The sequence below is a fragment of the Oncorhynchus mykiss genome, chromosome 29 (assembly GCF_057628025.1).
Source record: "Oncorhynchus mykiss isolate SJ-2025 chromosome 29, ASM5762802v1, whole genome shotgun sequence".
Lineage (NCBI taxonomy): Eukaryota > Metazoa > Chordata > Actinopteri > Salmoniformes > Salmonidae > Oncorhynchus > Oncorhynchus mykiss.
The window spans coordinates 29643038-29663599 of NC_143050.1; the positions used below are offsets into that span (position 1 = coordinate 29643038).

The 20562-nt window shown below is 42.7% G+C and overlaps 1 protein-coding gene across 1 annotated transcript in view; it reads left to right on the plus strand.

Moving 5' to 3' along the window:
• Window positions 1-17566, plus strand: part of LOC110509743 (transmembrane protein 132C-like) — a 227090-nt gene extending 209524 nt beyond the window's left edge. Inside the window, exons 6-9 of the mRNA XM_036968040.2 lie at window positions 4912-5120; window positions 7428-7701; window positions 12647-12838; window positions 13512-17566. Of these exons, the coding sequence (XP_036823935.2) occupies window positions 4912-5120; window positions 7428-7701; window positions 12647-12838; window positions 13512-14567 (1731 nt within the window). The 3' untranslated portion in view covers window positions 14568-17566. The remainder of the gene's footprint in view (window positions 1-4911; window positions 5121-7427; window positions 7702-12646; window positions 12839-13511) is intronic.
• The last annotated feature ends 2996 nt before the right edge of the window (window positions 17567-20562 follow it).

A 20562-nucleotide genomic window follows, 5' to 3' on the forward strand; every position in this document is an offset into this window, starting at 1 on the left:
CTTTTATGACAGTTAAATGAAGATACAAGACTGAGAAGAGAAGCAGAGAGAAGAGGGAGCCAGAGTAAGAAGGAGAGAGTAAAAGAGACCAAGAGAAGAGAGAGAGGTTGAGCTGACAGAGAAGCCTAAACTGTCAGATTGGTGCTATGAGGAGTGGGTGGTCTGAAATAATTTGTATACAAAACTGCCAAGACACGTCCAGCGAAGAGTGATGATAGTCTGCTTTTGACTAGTTTTATAAAAGACTAATTGCACATCCAAACTGTGGGCATATGCTGAGATAAACAGTGATGCCCATGTTCATTATCACTCCATACAAAGCTTCAGATGAATGGAAAATGGTTGTTATTATAAAATGAAAGGCTTTGACAAGCTGTTGAATATGGAGACACTAAAACAAAATCTGTCCTCCAAGGCTTCTGTGAAAGAAGACATGCCTGATCAAGTGATTTAACCCTACGATGTCATTGGTCCATCTGTGGTTCAGTGGCCACATACAGTGCCTTCAGGAAGAATTCATACACCTTGACTTATTCCAAATGTTTTTGTGTTACAGCCTAAATTAAACATTTATTCAATTGTTTTTTTCTCTCTCACCCATCTACACACAATCCCCCACAATGACAATGTGAAAACGTGTTTTTAGAAATGTTAGCAAATTTATTGAAACTGAAATACCATTCACACTGCATTGTAGAAGCCCCTTTGACAGTGAATACGGCTGTCTTTCTGGGTAGGTCTCTAAGAGCTTTCCATACCTGGATTGTGTAACATTTTCCCATTGTTATTTTCAAAATGCTTCAAGGCCACTCTGGAACATTCACCGTCTTCTTGGTAAGCAACTCCAGTGAAGATTTGACATTGTGTTTTAGGTTATTGTCTTTATTGTCATTCAAAAATGTTGTTAACCCGTTACAGTCAAAGCACTGTCTACAAAGCTTTATGGAATGTATGGAATGTATGGAATGCGCTTCTACTAAACCATATGGAGTTGTTTTAAGGCTGTCATATCAAGGAAAATGTTTGCTATTTGATTTAGAATTTCAAGACCCTTTGAAGTGTAAAAATATAATTTGATGAACAATTACAGTGGGGCAAAACAGTATTTAGTCAGCCACCAATTGTGCAAGTTCTCCCACTTAAAAAGATGAGAGAGGCCTGTAATTTTCATCATAGGTACACTTCAACTATGACAGACAAAATGAGAAAAGAAATCCAGAAAATCACATTGTAGAATTTTTAATGAACCTATTAGCATATTATGGTGGGAAATAGGTATTTGGTCAATAACAAAAGTTTATCTCAATACTTTGTTATATACCCTTTGTTGGCAATGACAGAGGTCAAACGTTTTCTGTAAGTCTTCACAAGGTTTTCACACACTGTTGCTGGTATTTTGGCCCATTCCTCCATGCAGATCTCCTCTAGAGCAGTGATGTTTTGGGGCTGTTGCTGGGCAACACGAACTTTCAACTCCCTCCAAAGTTTTTCTATGGGGTTGAGATCTGGAGATTGGCTAGGCCACTCCAGGACTTTGAAATGCTTCTTACGAAGCCACTCCTTCGTTGCCCGGTGTGTTTGGGATCATTGTCATGCTGAAAGACCCAGCCACGTTTCATCTTCAATGCCCTTGCTGATGGAAGGAGGTTTTCACTCAAAATCTCACGATACATGGCCCCATTCATTCTTTCCTTTACACGGATCAGTCGTCCTGGTCCCTTTGCAAAAAAACAGCCCCAAAGCATGATGTTTCCACCCCCATGCTTCACAGTAGGTATGGTGTTCTTTGGATGCAACTCAGCATTATTTGTCCTCCAAACACGACAAGTTGAGTTTTTACCAAAAAGTTATATTTTGGTTTCATCTGACCATATGACATTCTCCCAATCTTCTTCTGGATCATCCAAATGCTCTCTAGCAAACTTCAGACGGGCCTGAACATGTACTGGCTTAAGCAGGGGGACACGTCTGGCACTGCAGGATTTGAGTCCCTGGCGGTGTAGTATGTTATTGATGGTAGGCTTTGTTACTTTGGTACCAGTTCTCTGCAGGTCATTCACTAGGTCCCCCCGTGTGGTTCTGGGATTTTTGCTCACCGTTTTTGTGATCATTTTGACCCCACGGGGTGAGATCTTGCGTGGAGCCCCAGATCGAGGGAGATTATCAGTGGCCTTGTATGTCTTCCATTTCCTAATAATTGCTCCCACAGTTGATTTCTTCAAGCCAAGCTGCTTACCTATTGCAGATTCAGTCTTCCCAGCCTGGTGCAGGTCTACAATTTTGTTTCTGGTGTCCTTGGACAGCTCTTTGGTCTTGGCCATAGTGGAGTTTGAAGTGTGACTGTTTGAGGTTGTGGACAGGTGTCTTTTATACTGATAACAAGTTCAAACAGGTGCCATTAATACAGGTAATGAGTGGAGGACAGAGGAGCCTCTTAAAGAAGAAGTTACAGGTCTGTGAGAGCCAGAAATCTTGCTTGTTTGTAGGTGACCAAATACTTATTTTCCACCATAATTTGCAAATAAATTCATAAAAAATCCTACAATGTGATTTTCTGGCTTTTTTTTCTCATTTTGTCTGTCATAGTTGAAGTGTACCTATGATGAAAATTACAGGCCTCTCTCATCTTTTTAAGTGGGAGAACTTGCACAATTGGTGGCTGACTAAATACTGTTTTGCCCCACTGTAATTGTTCATCAAATTATGTTTTTACTCTTCAAAGGGTCTTGAAATTCTAAATCAAATAGCAAACATTTTCCTTGATATGACAGCCTTAAAACAACTCCATACTTGCACAATTGGTGGCTGACTAAATACATTTTTTGCCCCACTGCATATTTGGCCTTACTACTATTAGCCCATATAAACATATTGAATAACACAACTGGACAACCATCTATGTAGCACTCCACCAATCAGGCCTTTAAGGTAGAGTGGCCAGACGGAAGTAAAAGGCACATGACAGCCCATTTTAAGTTTTCCAAAAGGCACCTAAAGGCCTCTCAGACGATGCGAAACAATTGTATTTTTACTGTATTGTATTTATTGTATTTTTAATACATTTGCAAACATTTAAAAAAATGTTTTTGCTTTGTCATTATGGGGTACTCTGTGTAGATTGATAAGAGAAAAAACAATTGAATCAATTTTAGAATAAGTCTGTAACATAACAAAATGTGGAAAAGGTCAAGAGGCCTGAAATCTTTCCAAATGCACTGTACTTCCATTCATTTTTTCAACTGGTAATGGGGGACCTTCAGGCGAGTCTTGTGAGGCCTGTGGGCATCCTAAACAACCAAAATGTATGTGTTCATGGGAGTGACAGAAGGGTCATCTGTATATAGCCCACACCTTTTGGACACTACAGAAAGAAATTGGAAGATCGGCTGTATCTACTTCAGATGAGTCCAAAGACGCTTGTTGGGTCATATAGCAAAACGGAGAACACCATCGTGTTTGTGAGAGTCTGATCTTTCCATAAAGGGGTCATTCGTTTATAGGCCAAACGATTTGGACGCTGTAGACGATTTTGTGAGAAGATGTCTCATGGTCTGACAAACACCGCACTAGCTCTGTCACCTCTGTCACCACTAGCTCTGTCACCTCAGCAGATGTGGAAGGGCAACACAGGGGGATGCTGTGGATTGAGAAGCATCCAAATAAAAAAAAAACTGACAGATTTATATGCGGATTTATATAGGGTGTTATTAAACACTATTATTGCACACAGAGTGAGTTCATGCAACTTATTATGTGACTTGTTAAGCACATTTTTTGTTCTAAACTTATTTAGCCTTGCCCTAACAATGTGGTTGAATACTTATTGGCTGTAAAAAATTTGAAAACATAATTCCACTTTGACATATTGGGATATTGTGTGTAGGTTGGTATCACAAAATGTCAATTTAATACATTTTAAATTCAGGTTGTAACACAACGAAATGTGGAAAAAGGGTTGTGAATACTTTCTGTAGGCACTGTATGTGAGTGGCTTTGGAGCTGATTGGAGGAGACGGGGCGGATTCAGCCAATCGTGAAGTGGCTTGAGGCTAGGGTTTTGTTTTTTGATTGGCACTCGCGATTTGTGTCTTTCTCTGCTCCATCTGTTAATAATTTTAAGCCCGTTTCTCCTCACTGGCCTTGTCAGTATGCACACACACACACACACACACACACACACACACACACACGCACACACACACACACACACACACACACACACACACCAACAATATATCCCATTTTTACCAATTTCACTTCAGATTCTGATGTTTACTGCCACTCGCGCTTCTCCACACGTAACATTTGTATATTTTTTTTACACCCTGGGTTGATCCTCCTGCTCAGTATCGATCCATATATCCAAACGTCAAACTTCAAAATGTTTTCAAGTTAAGGGTAAAGGTTTGGGATAGGCAAAAAAAATAAATGGTCTTCCTCTGGGATTGAAAACGTGATCTTCGGATCCAGAGTCACGTGAGTCATGAGATTACGCCCGTCCACAGTGCACTAGCAAAACCCAAGCCTAATTGATGGCTGTTGCCCTAGACGTCCAATTTCAAAGTCGCACACACACACACACTTGAATGGAGACTTCAAGGGTACGGTCAAAGAATGCAAAGTCTGTCATCAAAATCATTACTGAGCAGAGGGAGAGATTTAAAATCTTTGGAAATGGCAGATTTTCTTTTGAAGGATATAAAAATAAAAACATTTTCTGCCTCTAGCCATATAAACTTGCATGACTAATATTTGCATAGAAATAATTTAGAACTCTTGGCCCTTAAAATAATACGGAATGTTGCATCGTATTCTTTCATAAAGCATTAGCCTAAATGTCAAACTTAGTTGCTTTTGTTGCTCTTTCTCTTAATAACATGTTTTCCTATTTCTCCCCCTTCTCCCCCACAGGTGTCGGATCGTTGTGACTATGTGTTTGTGAACGGGAAGGAGACGAGGGGGAGGATGAGGACGGTGCTCAACTTCACCTACAGCTACCTGAGCGCCCAGCTGGAGATGAGTGTGTGGATGCCCCGCCTCCCGCTGGTCATCGACGTGGCTGACCCCGAGCTCAGCCAGATCAAGGGCTGGAGGGTCCCGGTGGCGACCGGCAACAAGAGGTGTGTGGTTTTACCAGACAGTGAGATGGGTTACCTTGTTCATACTGCTTGGGAAACAGATGTTCATAATAATTGCAGTGCATAGTAAAAAACTAAGATTCAAGGATCATCTTCAAACATCATGTTAATTAAAGTGGTTGTACCTCTCATATATTTACCACTTATTCTCTAAGTAGCCTTGGAACCTAATGCACCAGTCTGTCCACATCCTCATCTGGAGGTTTAGAATAACTGTGATAATGCCAATGTCTTAACCATGATGCCTACACCTGTCCAGCATTACGCTCCCTCTCTATGGCCACCGCTGTTCTCTGGATACCCAGGTGACGCCGGTGACTCAGATGCTCTCTCCGAGGGGTTGTGAGAGGCTTAAGAATATGACTTTCAATTACTGTTGTGACTCTCAGTCAATTCTCTCTGTGACTCACTTTCTGTCAGCCAGACGCAAGACTAACACGTCTGACAATTCTGTTCTCACCTGCACAACATTCTGTAAAAGTCCTTACAAAAGCAGTCAACCTTGTTCCTGTTTGAACAAGGAAGAAAGAGAGCAAAGACTAGAATTGGAGTCTGCATTTCATTTTCGCTTGTTGTTATAGAAATAACCGTTTTTCTAGGAAATATGACGTCCTAGCTTGATGCATATGTTTTTTAGCTTGAGGCATGTGTTCTATAGACTTTTCAGTAGCCAGGCCACCAGGTGGCACTCTAACACATCTGCCCCTGAGCGATTTAGTCCAGTGAGTAGGAGAGGTGAGCGAGCCAGTCGAGTCATATTGTGCTTCTGGAAGCGAGCTTATTACACGGCCAGACCTTATCTGACCTGACGGCCATCCGTGAGAACATGCCTCGCCCACTTTTTTTTGCTGCTTGCCGCTAATGTCACCCGAGTTAGGCTTTAGGCTGCCATGTAAGTGTCGTCACGCTGGTGAATGTGGTGGTGGGGGGAGGCAAGGAGAGCCCGGGCAGGTCCAGCATGTTAACCTGTCAGCCTGTTTTTCTGCCTGGATGGCCACACCTCATTAACCTAATGGAAGCTGTCAGTATCACACTTCCCCCGGCCACCTGACCTAGCCCAGAGCACATAAAGGAAGGGAGGGTGGGAGTAGAGAAAGAGAGAGAGAGAAAGGTGTTTGAATTCAGTGAAAGAGACTGAATTCAGTGAAAGAGACTGAATTCCGTGAAAAGCGAGAAAGAGACTTGAATGAGAAAACACAATGTAGGTGTAGAGCGAGAGAATGGGAGATAAAGTGTTTAGAGAGAATGGAGAGTTGAGTAGCGTCAGGGTAATAGCCTCTTTGTTGACTGTCTGTCACAGTGTTCCGCCATTTACAGGAGGTTCGATTCCCTGGGCCACGCTCTCGATCACTGGGCTGAACAGGGCTACCTCTCCCTGATCTGTACTTTACCTCATTCTACTGCTGCTGAATGGGTCTAATCATAGTAGATGAAGAACAATGGGTCCCTATAGATTTTACATTTATATTTTAGTAATTTAGCAGACGCTCTTATCATGAGTGAATTACAATTAGTGCATTCATCTTAAGAAAGCTAGGGGAGACAACATACTGTATACAGTTGTAGTTAGTATATTTTCCCTCAATAAAGTAGTTATCAGCAAAGACAGTGCTAATAGGAAAAGTAACAGGGTTTCAATCCCTTGTTTAATTTAAACAATGGAATAAAATGGAGGAGAAGATAGAGACAGTGAAGCTAGAGTAATGGAGGAAATGTCACGCGTGCTCCCGCTCTCCCTCTCTGGCGCCCGAAGGCGCCAGGCTGCCCTTCATTACGCACACCTGTCACCATCATTACGCGCATCAGCGCTCATTGGACTCACCTGGACTCCTTCCCTTTGTTGTTTGCCCCATCTATAACTGTCTGCGCCCCCGTTTGTTCCCTGTGTCAGCATTATTGTAGTTATGTGTTCATGTCCAGACGCTGTCCTGTCCTTTTCTATGTCCGTTGCTATTGAATATTCACTCCCTGCACCTGCTTCTCGTCTCTACCAGCGTCAATCCATACAGGAATAGAATAGAACAGAGTAGAGAACTATTTGATATATACTGTAAAATACAGACTTTCTCAAATATCACACAGTTTCACCTTGCATGTGAACATATTTTTTTGCCAGAAATTAGGTTGCATTTAGATTATTTTGTCTGTGCTTCGGAGTTAACGAATACCCACATCCAAATATGTCTGTGTTAACTACAGTAAACTGTTGATTTGCTCTACATTTTCCAACTTAAATGCTGCTTTTATTCTGCTTCTTTCCAAGCTTTTTTTCTTTCTTATTTTCTCCAGGTATGAGAGAGTGAGTGCGGATGATGGTGACAGTGAGAGGACAGAGAGTGGCTGTGTCCCCCAGTACCAGAGCACCACGGTGCGGGTCCTCACACACTTTGTGGCCCTGGAAGTTGATGGAAATGGCCAACAGGACTTCTTGCTGGGCAGTGATTGGCAGGTGGACGTGACTGACCTGGTCCAGGATTTACTGAGGGTGGAGGACCAACGTGTGGCCTATCTACTGGAGGGACAGGTCCTGATGGGCCTCAACACTGGCACAGCCAAACTACAGGTGTGAGAGAAAGGGAGATGAAGGGAGAGAGAGAGAAGTGATTAAAGAGTGATACAGCAGTCTGAACGTTTGAGTGTGAGTGAAATGGCGAGAGTGTGATCGAAAGTGGGAGAGACAGAGATCGTGGGGTGAAAGAGTGGTAATGAGAGCATTAGTGTGTGTGAGAGAGCTAGGAACAGAGAGAAACCTTATGATGAACCGAGAGTGAGAGATAAAGAGTGCCTGCTTGGACAAAATAATAGAGGATGGACAGTGCAAAAGGAACGTTTATGAAAACACAAAGAAAACGGAGGCTCTTTGCGAGTGGGGCTTTTAAAAAAGGTTACCGAATCGATCTCGGCACAGCACAAACACTTAGCCTATCAGGGACTGACAAAGCAACGTGAGCCTGCGGCACGCCCAATAAAGGCTGCTAAGTCTCAGAGGGCGTGTAGGCTCACACACACCACCAGACACTCCCCCCATCCCATGTAGATCATTACTAACAGCAGGCTCCTCTGGAGAGCGTTGAGGGGTGCCCACTTACGGTGTAAAATACAATCGATCAAGGTTTTCCCCAACAACACAACAGCTCTTCCAATGCCTGATCCATGGACATTCATATCCTCTCCTTATTGTTGTTGGTGTACAATACCCTATTACCTTTACATTACCCAGGTTGGTCAGTTGAGAACCATTTCTCATTTCCATTGGAGACCCTGGCCCACAGACAGAAACACGCAGCAAAGATATCTATTGGGAAATGGATGGAAATGATATCAATGGTTGCACTGTATTGTCCCTCTATTTGTGTGTGCTCTTTAGGATGGTTTGAGAATAACTATGACTCAATAACAGTGGAGAGGCACTTTATGATGTCAAAGTTGTTTACCCTGTGATCATTCACTCTGCTACAAAGCCATCCTGTCCCTGTCCTGCCCTGCTATTATAGGTGGCTTACTACACACACACACACACACACACACACACACACACACACACACACACACACACACACACACACACACAAAGGTAAAAATGTAATGTTTTAATCCTCCCCTCCTTATGCTGATCACTCACATGCATAGAAACACACAAAACAGAACACACTATGCTTTTCGATCTCTCTTCATCAATGTTTTCCTCTCCCCCCTGAAGCACACACACTGGCACTCAGAGAAACCCACATGCAGCAGCCTCAAAGGAGTATTGACAATGCTGTTAGAGAAGCTGTGAAGTTTTATTTGATAGCAAAATTGCCTCTTTGTTCATTGGAGTGATTTTAGATCCATCTACAAACAAGAGGGTCTTCAATTGTCTGGAATTAAATTCAGATAAAAAGCAGAGCAATCACTGCAATTGGCATGGAGGGTCTTGGAATCAAACTATCAAAGGGAATTCTGATGAAAGGGGAGCAGATTGCCCTGGGTCTCCACAGTAACCAAAAATCCAACCCATTTCATGTGTCAGATACATCTCTGCCTGCAGTGCGGTTCGCGCTGCCGCTAAATTGATAAATCACTCTACCTCAGACAAACCGGTTATTAGCTTTAAAAGGCACAATCACTGCTTTTCCCAAGCCCTAACACTTCCATTAGTAACGACGGCAGGGAAAAGCTTACGGAAAGCTTCAAATGCAGCATTGATTGGTTCAATGTTTTGTTATTCATGTTTTTACAATGTCACCAACAGATGCAGTTAAAGGCCCAGTGCAGTAAAACATAATTTACCTGTGTTTAATATACTGTATATTTGCGAGGTTGGAATAATACTGTGAAATTGTGAACATTAAAGATAATGCCCTTTTAGTTTAAGACAGAGGTGGTCAATGCTTTTTAAGATGAGGGACGGCAATATTTTTTGGGAATGAGCATGGCTTTATTTCTATTACAGTTAATTGGATGACTGTCATTCATATCCCATTCACCCAGTTCAATCGATAGGTTTAGGCTACTACATGACACTCATGAGGTTGCTACAACGTAGCCTATGAATGAAAGATTACACCGTAGGTGCACACAAGCCGAGAAAAAAATGTTGAGGTGACAGACAGTGACACATTGACAGACCGTTTAAGAAATGTTTTTCAACAGAATCGACAGAATGAATACACCTCGGGTGACGCTAAATACAGTTCACATTCATAGCAGCCATGTCATATTCCTTCTCGCATCCATGCGCTCTCCTCCTCTCACCTTTTCCCTAATGTTTGTGGACTTCAAGACGATTCATCAGCTGTATATGACCAGGCAAAAAAAACATTCCAAGCAAAACCATATCATATCAAGTGCTCCACACTGCCTACATCATTGTCACCATATTAGCTAAAGTAACATCATAGTCAACATAGCTAATAGAACTAGCGTGTTAGTAAACCTGCTACAATCATGCAATAACGTTATAGTGTATACTCAGTTAGCAGTTTAGCAGTTACACTGGCGGGCCCCGGTGGCAATAAATTAATAAAACCAAAAGCTTACCTTGACTTGGAAGAGTTTCAGTGTTGTGTTGGATAGTCGTAATTAACACAGCATCCCTCTGTTTGAGCAAGGTGCTTGAGTAGGCTAAATTAGATAGCTGCATTTGCTGGCTAAGTAAGTGAAACTGAAAGTGCAAAAAAAAGACACTCTCTCTATCTCTCTCTATTTCACCACATAATATGCACTGCAGTGATAGCTAGCTGTAGCTCATGCTTTCAGTACTATATTCATTTTCTGGTCCTTTGACTTGGTGGACAACATGTCAGTTCATGCTGCAAGAGCTCTGATAGGTTGGAGGACATCTTCCGGAAGTTGTCATAGTTACTGTTTAAGTCTACAGAAGGGGTTGAGAACCATGAGCCTCCTCGGTTTTTGTATTGAAGTCAATGTATCAAGAGGAGGATGGAAGCAAGCTGTCCTCCAGACACACCATGGTGCTACCCAACAGAGTGCTGTTGAGGCTACTGTAGACCTTCATCGCAAAACAGTGTGTATTAATACATTAATTTACAAATCCAGTCAAAAGTTTGGACACAGCTACTCATTCAAGGGTTTTTCTTTATTTATTTTTTTACTATTTTCTACATTGAGGTAGTCACCTGGAATGCATTTCAATTAACAGGTGTGCCTTGTTTAAAGTTCATTTGTAGAATGTATTTTCTTCTTAACGCGTTTGAGTTGTGTTGTGACAATTTTTTGGTTACTACATGATTCCATATGTGTTATTTCATTGTTTTGATGTCTTCACTATTATTCTACAATGTAGAGAATAGTAAAAGTAAGGAAATCCCTTGCGTGAGTAGATGTGTCCAAACTTTTGACTGGTACTGTGTTTAGTATAGTTTTATCTAAAAAAAATCTACTTTTAGAATGTTTTACAATTTTAATTTTTATGAAATTTAGGAGGGAGGATGGTCCTCCCTTTCCTCCTCTGAGGAGCCTCCACTGGTGAAAAGACCGCCTGAAATTTCAGCCTGTTTTGGTGGGATGGAGTTTTGGCCTGCCTGGTGACACCCCCAGATGGTAAATTAGTTATAAAACCAAAATGAAAGAGAGTTTCAAACCTCTCTGCCAATAACGGCTAGTTTCCAGTTTTCCACACACAGTATATTAAACGTTACCCACAAATTCTTTGATATTGAGATAATCTTGAGGATATACAGGTAGTTTTGCGAGACAATGCTAACTAACATTCGCACAATGACTGGAAGTCATAGCATTTCAGCAGGTACCCATAGACTTCCAGTCATTGCACTAATGCAAGTTACCATTTTCTCATGAAACTACCTCTAACTTCCTTCATATTGGACACAGAGACATACAAATGGTATCATCTGACTCAGGGGAAATAGATAAAGGGCCTCATTGCCAAAATCCCGAAGTATCCCTTTTAAATAATGTCCCCCTCTTACTTTGTTAGTTACTTTTATTTAATGATTATTTTATTTCACTTTATTCTAGAGTAGATTAAAGGACATTGGATGAGAATGTGGTGATATGTGTTCTGTTGGATTTTAGGATAAAGCTTTTGGCTTAATCTAACCAGTGACACAATGTACCCACTTAGATAATAAAATTGTCCTAAATAGACCTAAACGCACCAAGGTAACATCAAGATAACAACAAGGTAACTCTACCTATATGATCATGATAGCATATGTTGACCTATGACCCAGCACTAGAGGTGTCACAGTACACAGATCTACACGGCTGGCCCTGTGTGTTCCCAGTGTGTTTATCTATGTGGCGAGCATGCAACCGTGCAGCTCTAACAGTACGGTGCTGTGGATGGGAAGTGTGTTGGCCTAGCCTGTGGTCCTGTTCAGCAGGGGTTCCCAAAGTGTTTCACATTGCACCTTGTGCGTTCTACTATTACAACTATCAAGAATAATCCTTAAAAAAAAAAAAAAATTGCCCCCCCCCCACAGTTTGGGTACCACTGCTGTACAGATTAGGCAGTGATCCGTGCTGACAGTTCATTATGGCAGGGTGGAGGCGTGGGCCTGTGTGGGGGCTGGTGGTGGAGAAGAGGAGAAGGGTGGAGAGGAGACTCATGCCTAATGGGAGCAGATGGGAGTGCTTCCCTTCTCATCACCCACATTTACATGCTTACATCTCAAGCAGCCCCGGGAGGCAGGGAACTGCCAGTCAGACAGACGCAGGCGGAGTTTGTATGTGTGCGTCTTTGAGAGTGTGGTTGGCAGATCGCAGATGCAATTGAGGGTACAGTACATGCATCACCTTTTTTTGGGGTCATATAAGCCCTGAACAGTAATAAAGAGCTTGGGTCATGGTGTTTCCTCTAAGGAGGTCAATTATGTTCTTTCTTGAGTGCCAATATAAGCTTGTCATGTTGACGTCTTCGATCATGATGGGTTGAATGTAAATGCTTGTGCAGGTGATGTGAACCAATACAAGCGTGTGTGTGTAAAGGGGGGGGGGGGGGGGCTCTGTTTGTATACTAATGTGTGTGTATGATGTTGCAGGTGATGTCTCCTCTGTCTGACTCGATCCTGGCTGAGCGGATGATCAGGGTTCTGGATGACAAAGTGAGCGTGACAGAGCTGGGAGTGCAGCTGGTGTCTGGCCTCTCTCTGTCCCTCCAGCTCAGCCCAGGGAGTAACAGGGCCATCGTCGCCACTGCTACCACACAGGAAGTCATGCAGAAACTCAAACAGGTTACCACGCACACATGCCTCAGCAACCTAATGCACCAAATATATAATATGTTCACCCATAGATAGAAATGATATATGGGAATTATATGAGATATATGAGCCATCTGTAAGGCTAAACTGTAACTTTCTCACCTGGAAACGGTGGAGTCACATTTGCTGCCATTTGATCCTATATAGTGAATATGATGTGTTTCTAATGTCAAAGTTTTGATCTAATCTCAATGAAGATGTCTGCTTCTGAAACTATCACATATTTTCAGAGGAACAGCTGCAGAGTCCTTCTTCTTCTTCCTCTGCTTTTAAACGGGCTATTTAAACATATCTTTACATCTGCAGGGGTTCTCTCTCTCTTTACTTCTACACTCACTCTTTCTTTCTTTTTCTCTCTTGATGGAGATGAAAAGATTAGACTCCTGCTGATACCATTTTCTACCGTGTAGTAACATAGTAGGACTTTATATTATGACAGGGAAGCATGCTTTCCTTTAATACCTGCAGTAGTTATGTGTCCCATGGGGAGTTGGTGTTTTAGAGTAGACATGTGGGTGGGGATTGGTTTTGTTGAAGCACTACTAAGACAGGTTTATTTGGAGTTTACCCTTATGATAGAAGAACTCCAATGTCTTTGTGTGTGCGTGTGTATTCATGTGTGTTTGTGTGTGTGTGTCCTCAGGAATCCCTCATCAGTGCCTGGCTCCAGTTCAGCGACGGCTCCATGACTCCTCTGGACCACTACGACCCCGCCCACTTTGTGCTCACAGCCACCTCATTGGACGAGCAGGTGGTATCGGTACGGCGCAGCGCGGAGTGGAAGTGGCCGGTCATCGTGGCAAACGGCGAAGGTCAGGGGTTACTGGTGCGTGTAGAGATGACATCATCAGAGATCTGCCAGAAGACAAAGCGACGCACCATTCTGGCAGCCGGGGTGGGAAATGTCTGCGTTAGGTTTGGCCGCTCTGAGGAGCCATACAGCCACCCTGGAGGCAAAACACGACCAGACCCGCCCTACTACGGAGGCTCCATCTCTGACATTGAGGCTGGGATCATGAACCGGGGGGCCACGACAGTCAAGACCCCTATTCCGGTGAGGCCCAATGGGGACAGGCTGTCTGCCGACGGAAGAGTCCCTGGGGGGTTCTCTGAGTTCCCTGCCCAGGAGGAGCTGCCGCGGGGCCGCAGCACGGACGAGGATCTGTTGTCATCACGCCGCAGCCTCACTGACCTGGAGATCGGTATGTACGCCCTGCTGGGGGTCTTCTGCCTGGCCATCCTGGTCTTCCTCATCAACTGCATCTCCTACACCCTCAAGTACCGCCATAAAGAGCTGCCCTTGGAGGCCCCCGAGGCCATGCCCCATGCCCATGACTGGGTGTGGCTTGGCCAGGAGGAGGGCCTGTGTCTGCAGCAGCAGCAGGATGAGCTGGGCAGCACCCTGGAAGAGGGCAGCCAATTGCTGAACGGCAGTGTTCTGAAGGGCAGTACCCAGGGAGGCTGCCCGGGAGGCAGGAACGAGTCACTCAACTCACCTACCACCAAGAGGAAGAGGGTCAAATTTACTACCTTCGCCAACATCAAGCCCAGTAACGGATGCCCAGTTCTAAGCCCGCTGGCACTCGGACAGACCACCGACATTAAGTGGGTATGTCCGGACATCGAGCTGGGGGACTCGCAAGAGCTCCGGAATTACATGGAGAGGTTGAACGAGAATGCTACAAAAAACATTGTATAGAGGGCTTGATTTTTTGTGGACAAATGAGTAACTCTAACTCACCCGAATGCCTTCAGAGTAAGAAGAGAGTAAGGGGTGCTTTTTACTGAAACTGGTTGGCACTGTACCACGCCATGACAACAAAATGGAACATTCCAGCAAGTGTTGTTTCCATGGTAACTGTTGTAATAGTTGATGATCATAAGTGAGGTGGGGGGTGGGAATTGCCATGACACCACATTGGATATGTGGGAATTTGTGAACTTGAATGTCACTTTAATTAGTTTAGATGTCTGTTCCCTTGTCTTTAATTAAAGAAAAGCTTACAGTGCATTCAGAAACTATTCAGAACCCTTCACTTTTTTCACATTTTTTACGTTACATCCTTATATATATTTTTTTCTCCTCATCAATCTACATAACGACAAAGCAAAAACAGGTTTTTAGACATTTTTGCAAATGTATTACAAATAAAAAACAAATACCTTATTTACATAAGCATTCAGACCCTTTGCTATGATACTCAAAATTGAGCTCAGGTACATCCTGTTTCCATTGATCATTACTGAGATGGTCCTACAACTTGAATGGTGTCCACCTGTGGTAAATTAAATTGATTGGACATGATTTGGAAAAGCACACAATTGTCTATATAAAGGTCCCACAGTTGACATTGCATGTCAGAGAAAAAAACAAACAATGAGGTCGAAGAAATTGTCCGTAGACCCCCGAGACAGGATTGTGTCGTGGCACAGATCTGGGGAACGGTACCAAACAAAGTCTGCAGCATTGAAGGTCCCCAAGAACACAGTGGCTTCAATCATTCTTAAATGGAAGAAGTTTGGAACCACCAAGACTCTTCCTAGAGCCGGCTGCCCGGCCAAACTGAGCAATCGGGGGAGAAGGGCCTTGGTCGGGGAAGTGACCAATAACACGATGGTCACTCTGACAGAGCTATAGTTCCTCTGTGGAGATGGGAGAACCTTCCAGAAGGACAACCATCTCTGCAGCACTCCAGCAATCAGGCCTTAATGCTAGAGTGGCCAGACGGAAGCCACTCCTCAGTAAAAGGCACCTGACAGCCTGACAGCACCACCCATCACCTGGCAAATTACCATCCCTACGGTGAAGCATGCTGGTGGCAGCGTCATGCTGTGGAGATGTTTTTCAGCAGCAGGGTCTGGGAGACTAGTCAGAATTGAGGGAAAGATGAATGGAGCAAAGTACAGAGACCAGGTCGTACTTTGTTCAGGACCTCAGACTGGGGCGAAGGTTCACCTTTTAACAGGACAACAACTCTAAGCACACAGCCAAGACAAAGCAGAAGTGGCTTTGGGACAAGTTCCTGAATGTCCTTGAGTGGCCCAGTCAGAGCCCGGACTTGAACCCGATCTAACATCTCTGTAGAGACCTGAAAATAGCTGTGCAGCAACGCTCCCCATCCAACCTGACAGAACTTGAGAGGATCTGCAGAGAAAAATGGGAGAAACTCCCGAAATACAGGTGTGCCAAGCTTGTAACGTCATGCCCAAAAAGACTCAAGGCTGTAATTGCTGCCAAACCTGTTTTTGCTTTGTCATTATGGGGTATTATAGACTTATGAGGGAAAAAAACAATTTAATCAATTTTGGAATAAGGCTGTAATGTAACAAAATGTTGAAAAAGTGAAGGGGTCTGAATACTTTCCGAATGCACTGTGTTTCATTTTGTTATCATGCACAGCTCTCTTTGTTAACTTTTTAAATCATGATTTCCTTATACTATTGTATATGATGTGGTTGCTTTTTTTCTAGTCATGCCCTGAAAATACTTAAAATCTGTAAAATAGTCATAAAAAATGTCAATTTGTTTTGCGTCCACATGAAGCTCTCAGATTTTCTGATGTTAAGCAATTATAGATTCTATGAGAATAGTGTTCAAAGCTATCAAAGTTGTAAATAAGTCGGGCAGAAATACTGGTTTGGAGTACGTGAGACAACATTTTGTAAAGTATTCTGTATTTTTGTACATATTTCTTTAGTCTGTCCTTTTTGAGTTACATTTTTTTTCTCCAGAGACCAACATGCATGTTAGTGAAAACAAAGCCCAAGCCTGGCTTAGTTCCTGTTGATCCATCAGAATTAAATGTGTACATACTGCACAGTCTTCCCTATGAGACACAAGCATCTCTCACACACCTCCCTGTCAAAGACTCTAGGTCTCTAGGTATTATTATTATTTTTTTCTTAATTTTCTTTCCTTTTTCCTTTTTTTATTTTATTTCTCCTTTACTTTTTTACTTGTATTTTCTTTCATAACGAAAGAATATGTACAATATGTACAAAAAGTTTATTAATAGAAAGCAACACCAATGTCTCCTCAATGTTTGTCACATTATTTTGTTATTTTGTTGATTCACTCAACTGATTTGAATATTTAGTTTAAACCCGTAGCCTACATGCAGGTTTTCACACTCCTTATGTCATTAGTTTAATTCTGAACCTACATTTACATGTAATTGTAATTGTAATTGTAATTGTTCTAATCCCCATTTTGGATCTATTCATTTCTCTTTCAGAAGGACCATAATAACTGCAGATTATTACACTAACACTGAGCCATAAAACCTTAACACACAGTATAGTTCAGGTCTATTATCAGAACTAATGGTTGGAGTAGATAAGTATAGTATCCCAGTGGAGAAAATTGGTTGTGACATCAAAATGACATCATTACAACCACAAACTGTTTGAAATAACATTGTTATGACATAATTTAAACCATTTGAATAGTAGTATAGGGATAGTAGTATACGGATACACTAAACTTCCCTTCAATGACATGAGCTGCTGAGTTCTAGATGGAATAGCAATCGGCTACATGGCATCACTCCTGACTCCAACATCCCAATCCTCTCCCTATCCATATTCCCCTCCATATCCCCATGCCCTCCTTTCCCATCAGTCAGATCCATAGATGTTCATCCCTTACTGTTTTCAGAATGGCCTCTGGATTGATTAAAACTAAAGGTGATACCTCTCTCTCCTGTTTCTGTGTGATTCATTTGTCTAGACGTTAAATTCATCCCTCTATCTATCTGGCCAGAATGAGGTACCCATCCGACCATTCACGTTTGTGCAAACAGACAGCCCCTCTATCAAATACCAAATGGGCCTCCTGTCAGTGCATCTGCCAGACGGTAAACTGGGAAAATAAGTAATTCTGATGCCTGCCTTCCCAAAGTACTACTTTCAAACTTGGCTGAATCATTAGAGTTGTTTTACAACATTACAATTATGACATCTATTACCATCTTTTTAACTTTTTCCTAAAGACATGTTATAGCCTGAGTTTTTTCTGGTCAGGTCATGTGATCAGGAAAAGCTCCTGGCCCTAATGATGAGTATCACAACTATTTCCATAATGTACTTTTATGCTTCTCATATTGTATGTTATGATTCCACTACAACAGAAGAGCTCCATCTCCAGCTTTAGTATATTAAAAAGCCTTTTTTACCGCTCCAAGACAATTAGTATATCTCCCCTAGAACACAGGCCTGGCTCCCCTTTGTGAAAGGGCAAGCTAATTAATGATCACCGGGACGAGTTTTACTACATGTTAATGTGCCATTTTCCATCAACAACCCAGATGTCAATGATGTTCTAATGAAGCACTAGCCCCTTGCAGCACCTGTGAAGAAGAGGGAGGAGGAAGCAATGAGTCCCCATCCAACTCACTGGACTTTGTGTATTCTGTGAGGGTTTGAGGCCACAGACTGCACCGATACAATAAGCTAGAGGATATTCTACTAAAATATTTGGGTTTCATTTGAAGAGCAGTGAAATGTTTCTGGAACATCGTGTTTCTTAGTGAATTGAAAGAGACGAGTAAAAGATGAGTGGGGATTAATGAGTCTGTAGACCATTTTGAAATCCTGGGCGAGTAAGTGGCAGAGGGCACATGTTTGTGAAGTGAGTATAAGTAAGGCCTACCTTGCTGTTGTTAGTCAAGTTCTCATTCTGCTACTCACTGCTCTTTCTCTATTGATCCTGGCCTCTATGTTTAATGAAAACACCAAAACAGATTAAACTCACCCCACTTTCCCACCCTATACTTGCTTTGCTTGTGTGTGTGTGTGATACATCATGATAAGTGGTTATTTCACAAATGTTTCATCCCCCCTTTTGAATCTGATTATATTGCATTCCTATCAGTGGCAGGATTGATGTTGGATCCTACAGGCACTATGTGAAAGCTATCGAAGTTGGCAGGCCCTTTCAGGATTTCCATTGTCTGCTGGTGTGTGTTTGAGAGAGAGTGTGGATGAGAATGCGTGTACAAACGTGTGTGTACAAATGATTATTTCTATGTGTATGTGTGTGTTTGTATGAGAGGTGATTTATGAGTTAGACGAGTGCAATTAATGCAGCTGTGACTGCGCTATTGTTCTCTCCTCCCTCAACTTTGCATCTCTACCCAGGGTCAACATGGCATAGCTAAGCAGACAGTCACTGGAGTGTCCTATAAGAGACTGCCTTATCCTAGTCCTGTGTACAATGCACCACAATGAAGCAGCCCTCTGAGGACGTCCCTGCAGTGTCAAGGGAGATGTAGAAACGATGTAGTTCATGAAGGAAAATGATTAATCGCAGCGTTTTTAGATGCTTGTGGTTCACTTCTATTCCCTGTGGTCCCGTCTTTATTGAGATCCTAATTGAGGTATTGCCGCTAACACCCCCCCCCCCCCCCCTCCCTCCGAGAGACCCCTCTGTGGAAGAAGTTGGTCTGTTTTATTTTCTGTTTCTCGTTTTATCTAAGATGGTATTTTTGTATTTAGGTCTACGTTGTCAGTGTCTGGAGGTAAATCAAGCTTTATTTGTCACATACCCCGAATACATCAAGTGTAGACCTTACAGTGAAATGCTTACTTACAAGCCCTTAACCAACAGTGCAGTTCAAGACGAGTTAAGGAAATATTGACCAAATAAACTAAAGTAACACAATAAAATAACAATAACGAGGCTATATACAGGGGGTACCGGTACCGAGTCAGTGTGTGGGGTCACAGGCTAGTTGAGGTCATTTGTATATGTAGGTGGGGGTGAAGTGACAATGCATAGATAATTAACAGCGAGTAGCAGCAGTGTACAAAACAAATGGAGGAGGGGGTCAATGTAAATAGTCCAATGGCCATTTGATTAATTGTTCAGCAGTCTTATGGCTTGGGGGTAGATTAAGGAGCCTTTTTGTCCTAGACTTGGCGCTCTGGTACCACTTGCTGTGCGGTAGCAGAGAAAACAGTCTATGACTTGGGTGACTGGAGTCTCTGACAATTTTATGGGCTTGCCTCTGACACCACCTATTATTGAGGTCCAGGATGGCAGGAAGCTTGGCCCCAGTGATGTCCTGGGCCGTATGCACTACCCTCTGTAGCGCCTTACGTTCTGATGCCGCTCAGTTGCCATACCAGGTGGTGATGCAACCAGTGCTCTCGATGGTGCAGCTGTAGAACTGTAGAACAGTAGATCACAGTGAAGTGATAGACCCGCCCAAGCTTGAGCATGTGACAAGAGGGCAGTACATACTGCCTGGAAATAGGATAGAATCAGGCCCAGACCAATACTATTAAAGTGATTCTCCGGTACTTTTGTACATTTTTAGACAGTAATTCTGAAAGTAGCCCACACGAGCAAAAAGTGTTCCCCTGAAAATTGCAACAAAGTCACATATGTGACTTGTTTCAGGAAACTAGGCGTATGTCACGCCTTTTATTTATTTATCAAAATGCTTTTTTGACAGAAATGCCTTCTGGAACATGTGAACTTTCATGTGCCTTAGTTACAAACTTGTATACCATCTGTACATATGAATATGTGTTAAATTACGAGCCTAGTTAGTTTAACCACAGAAAAAGCAACAACCTTCCCACTAGCCATGATTGGCAGAGATAATGAGTGGGCTGGACATGCCTAGAGATGAGTTCGGATTGGTCTGCCATGTAGCACACTTCTGTATATTTGACCTGGTCAGTATATA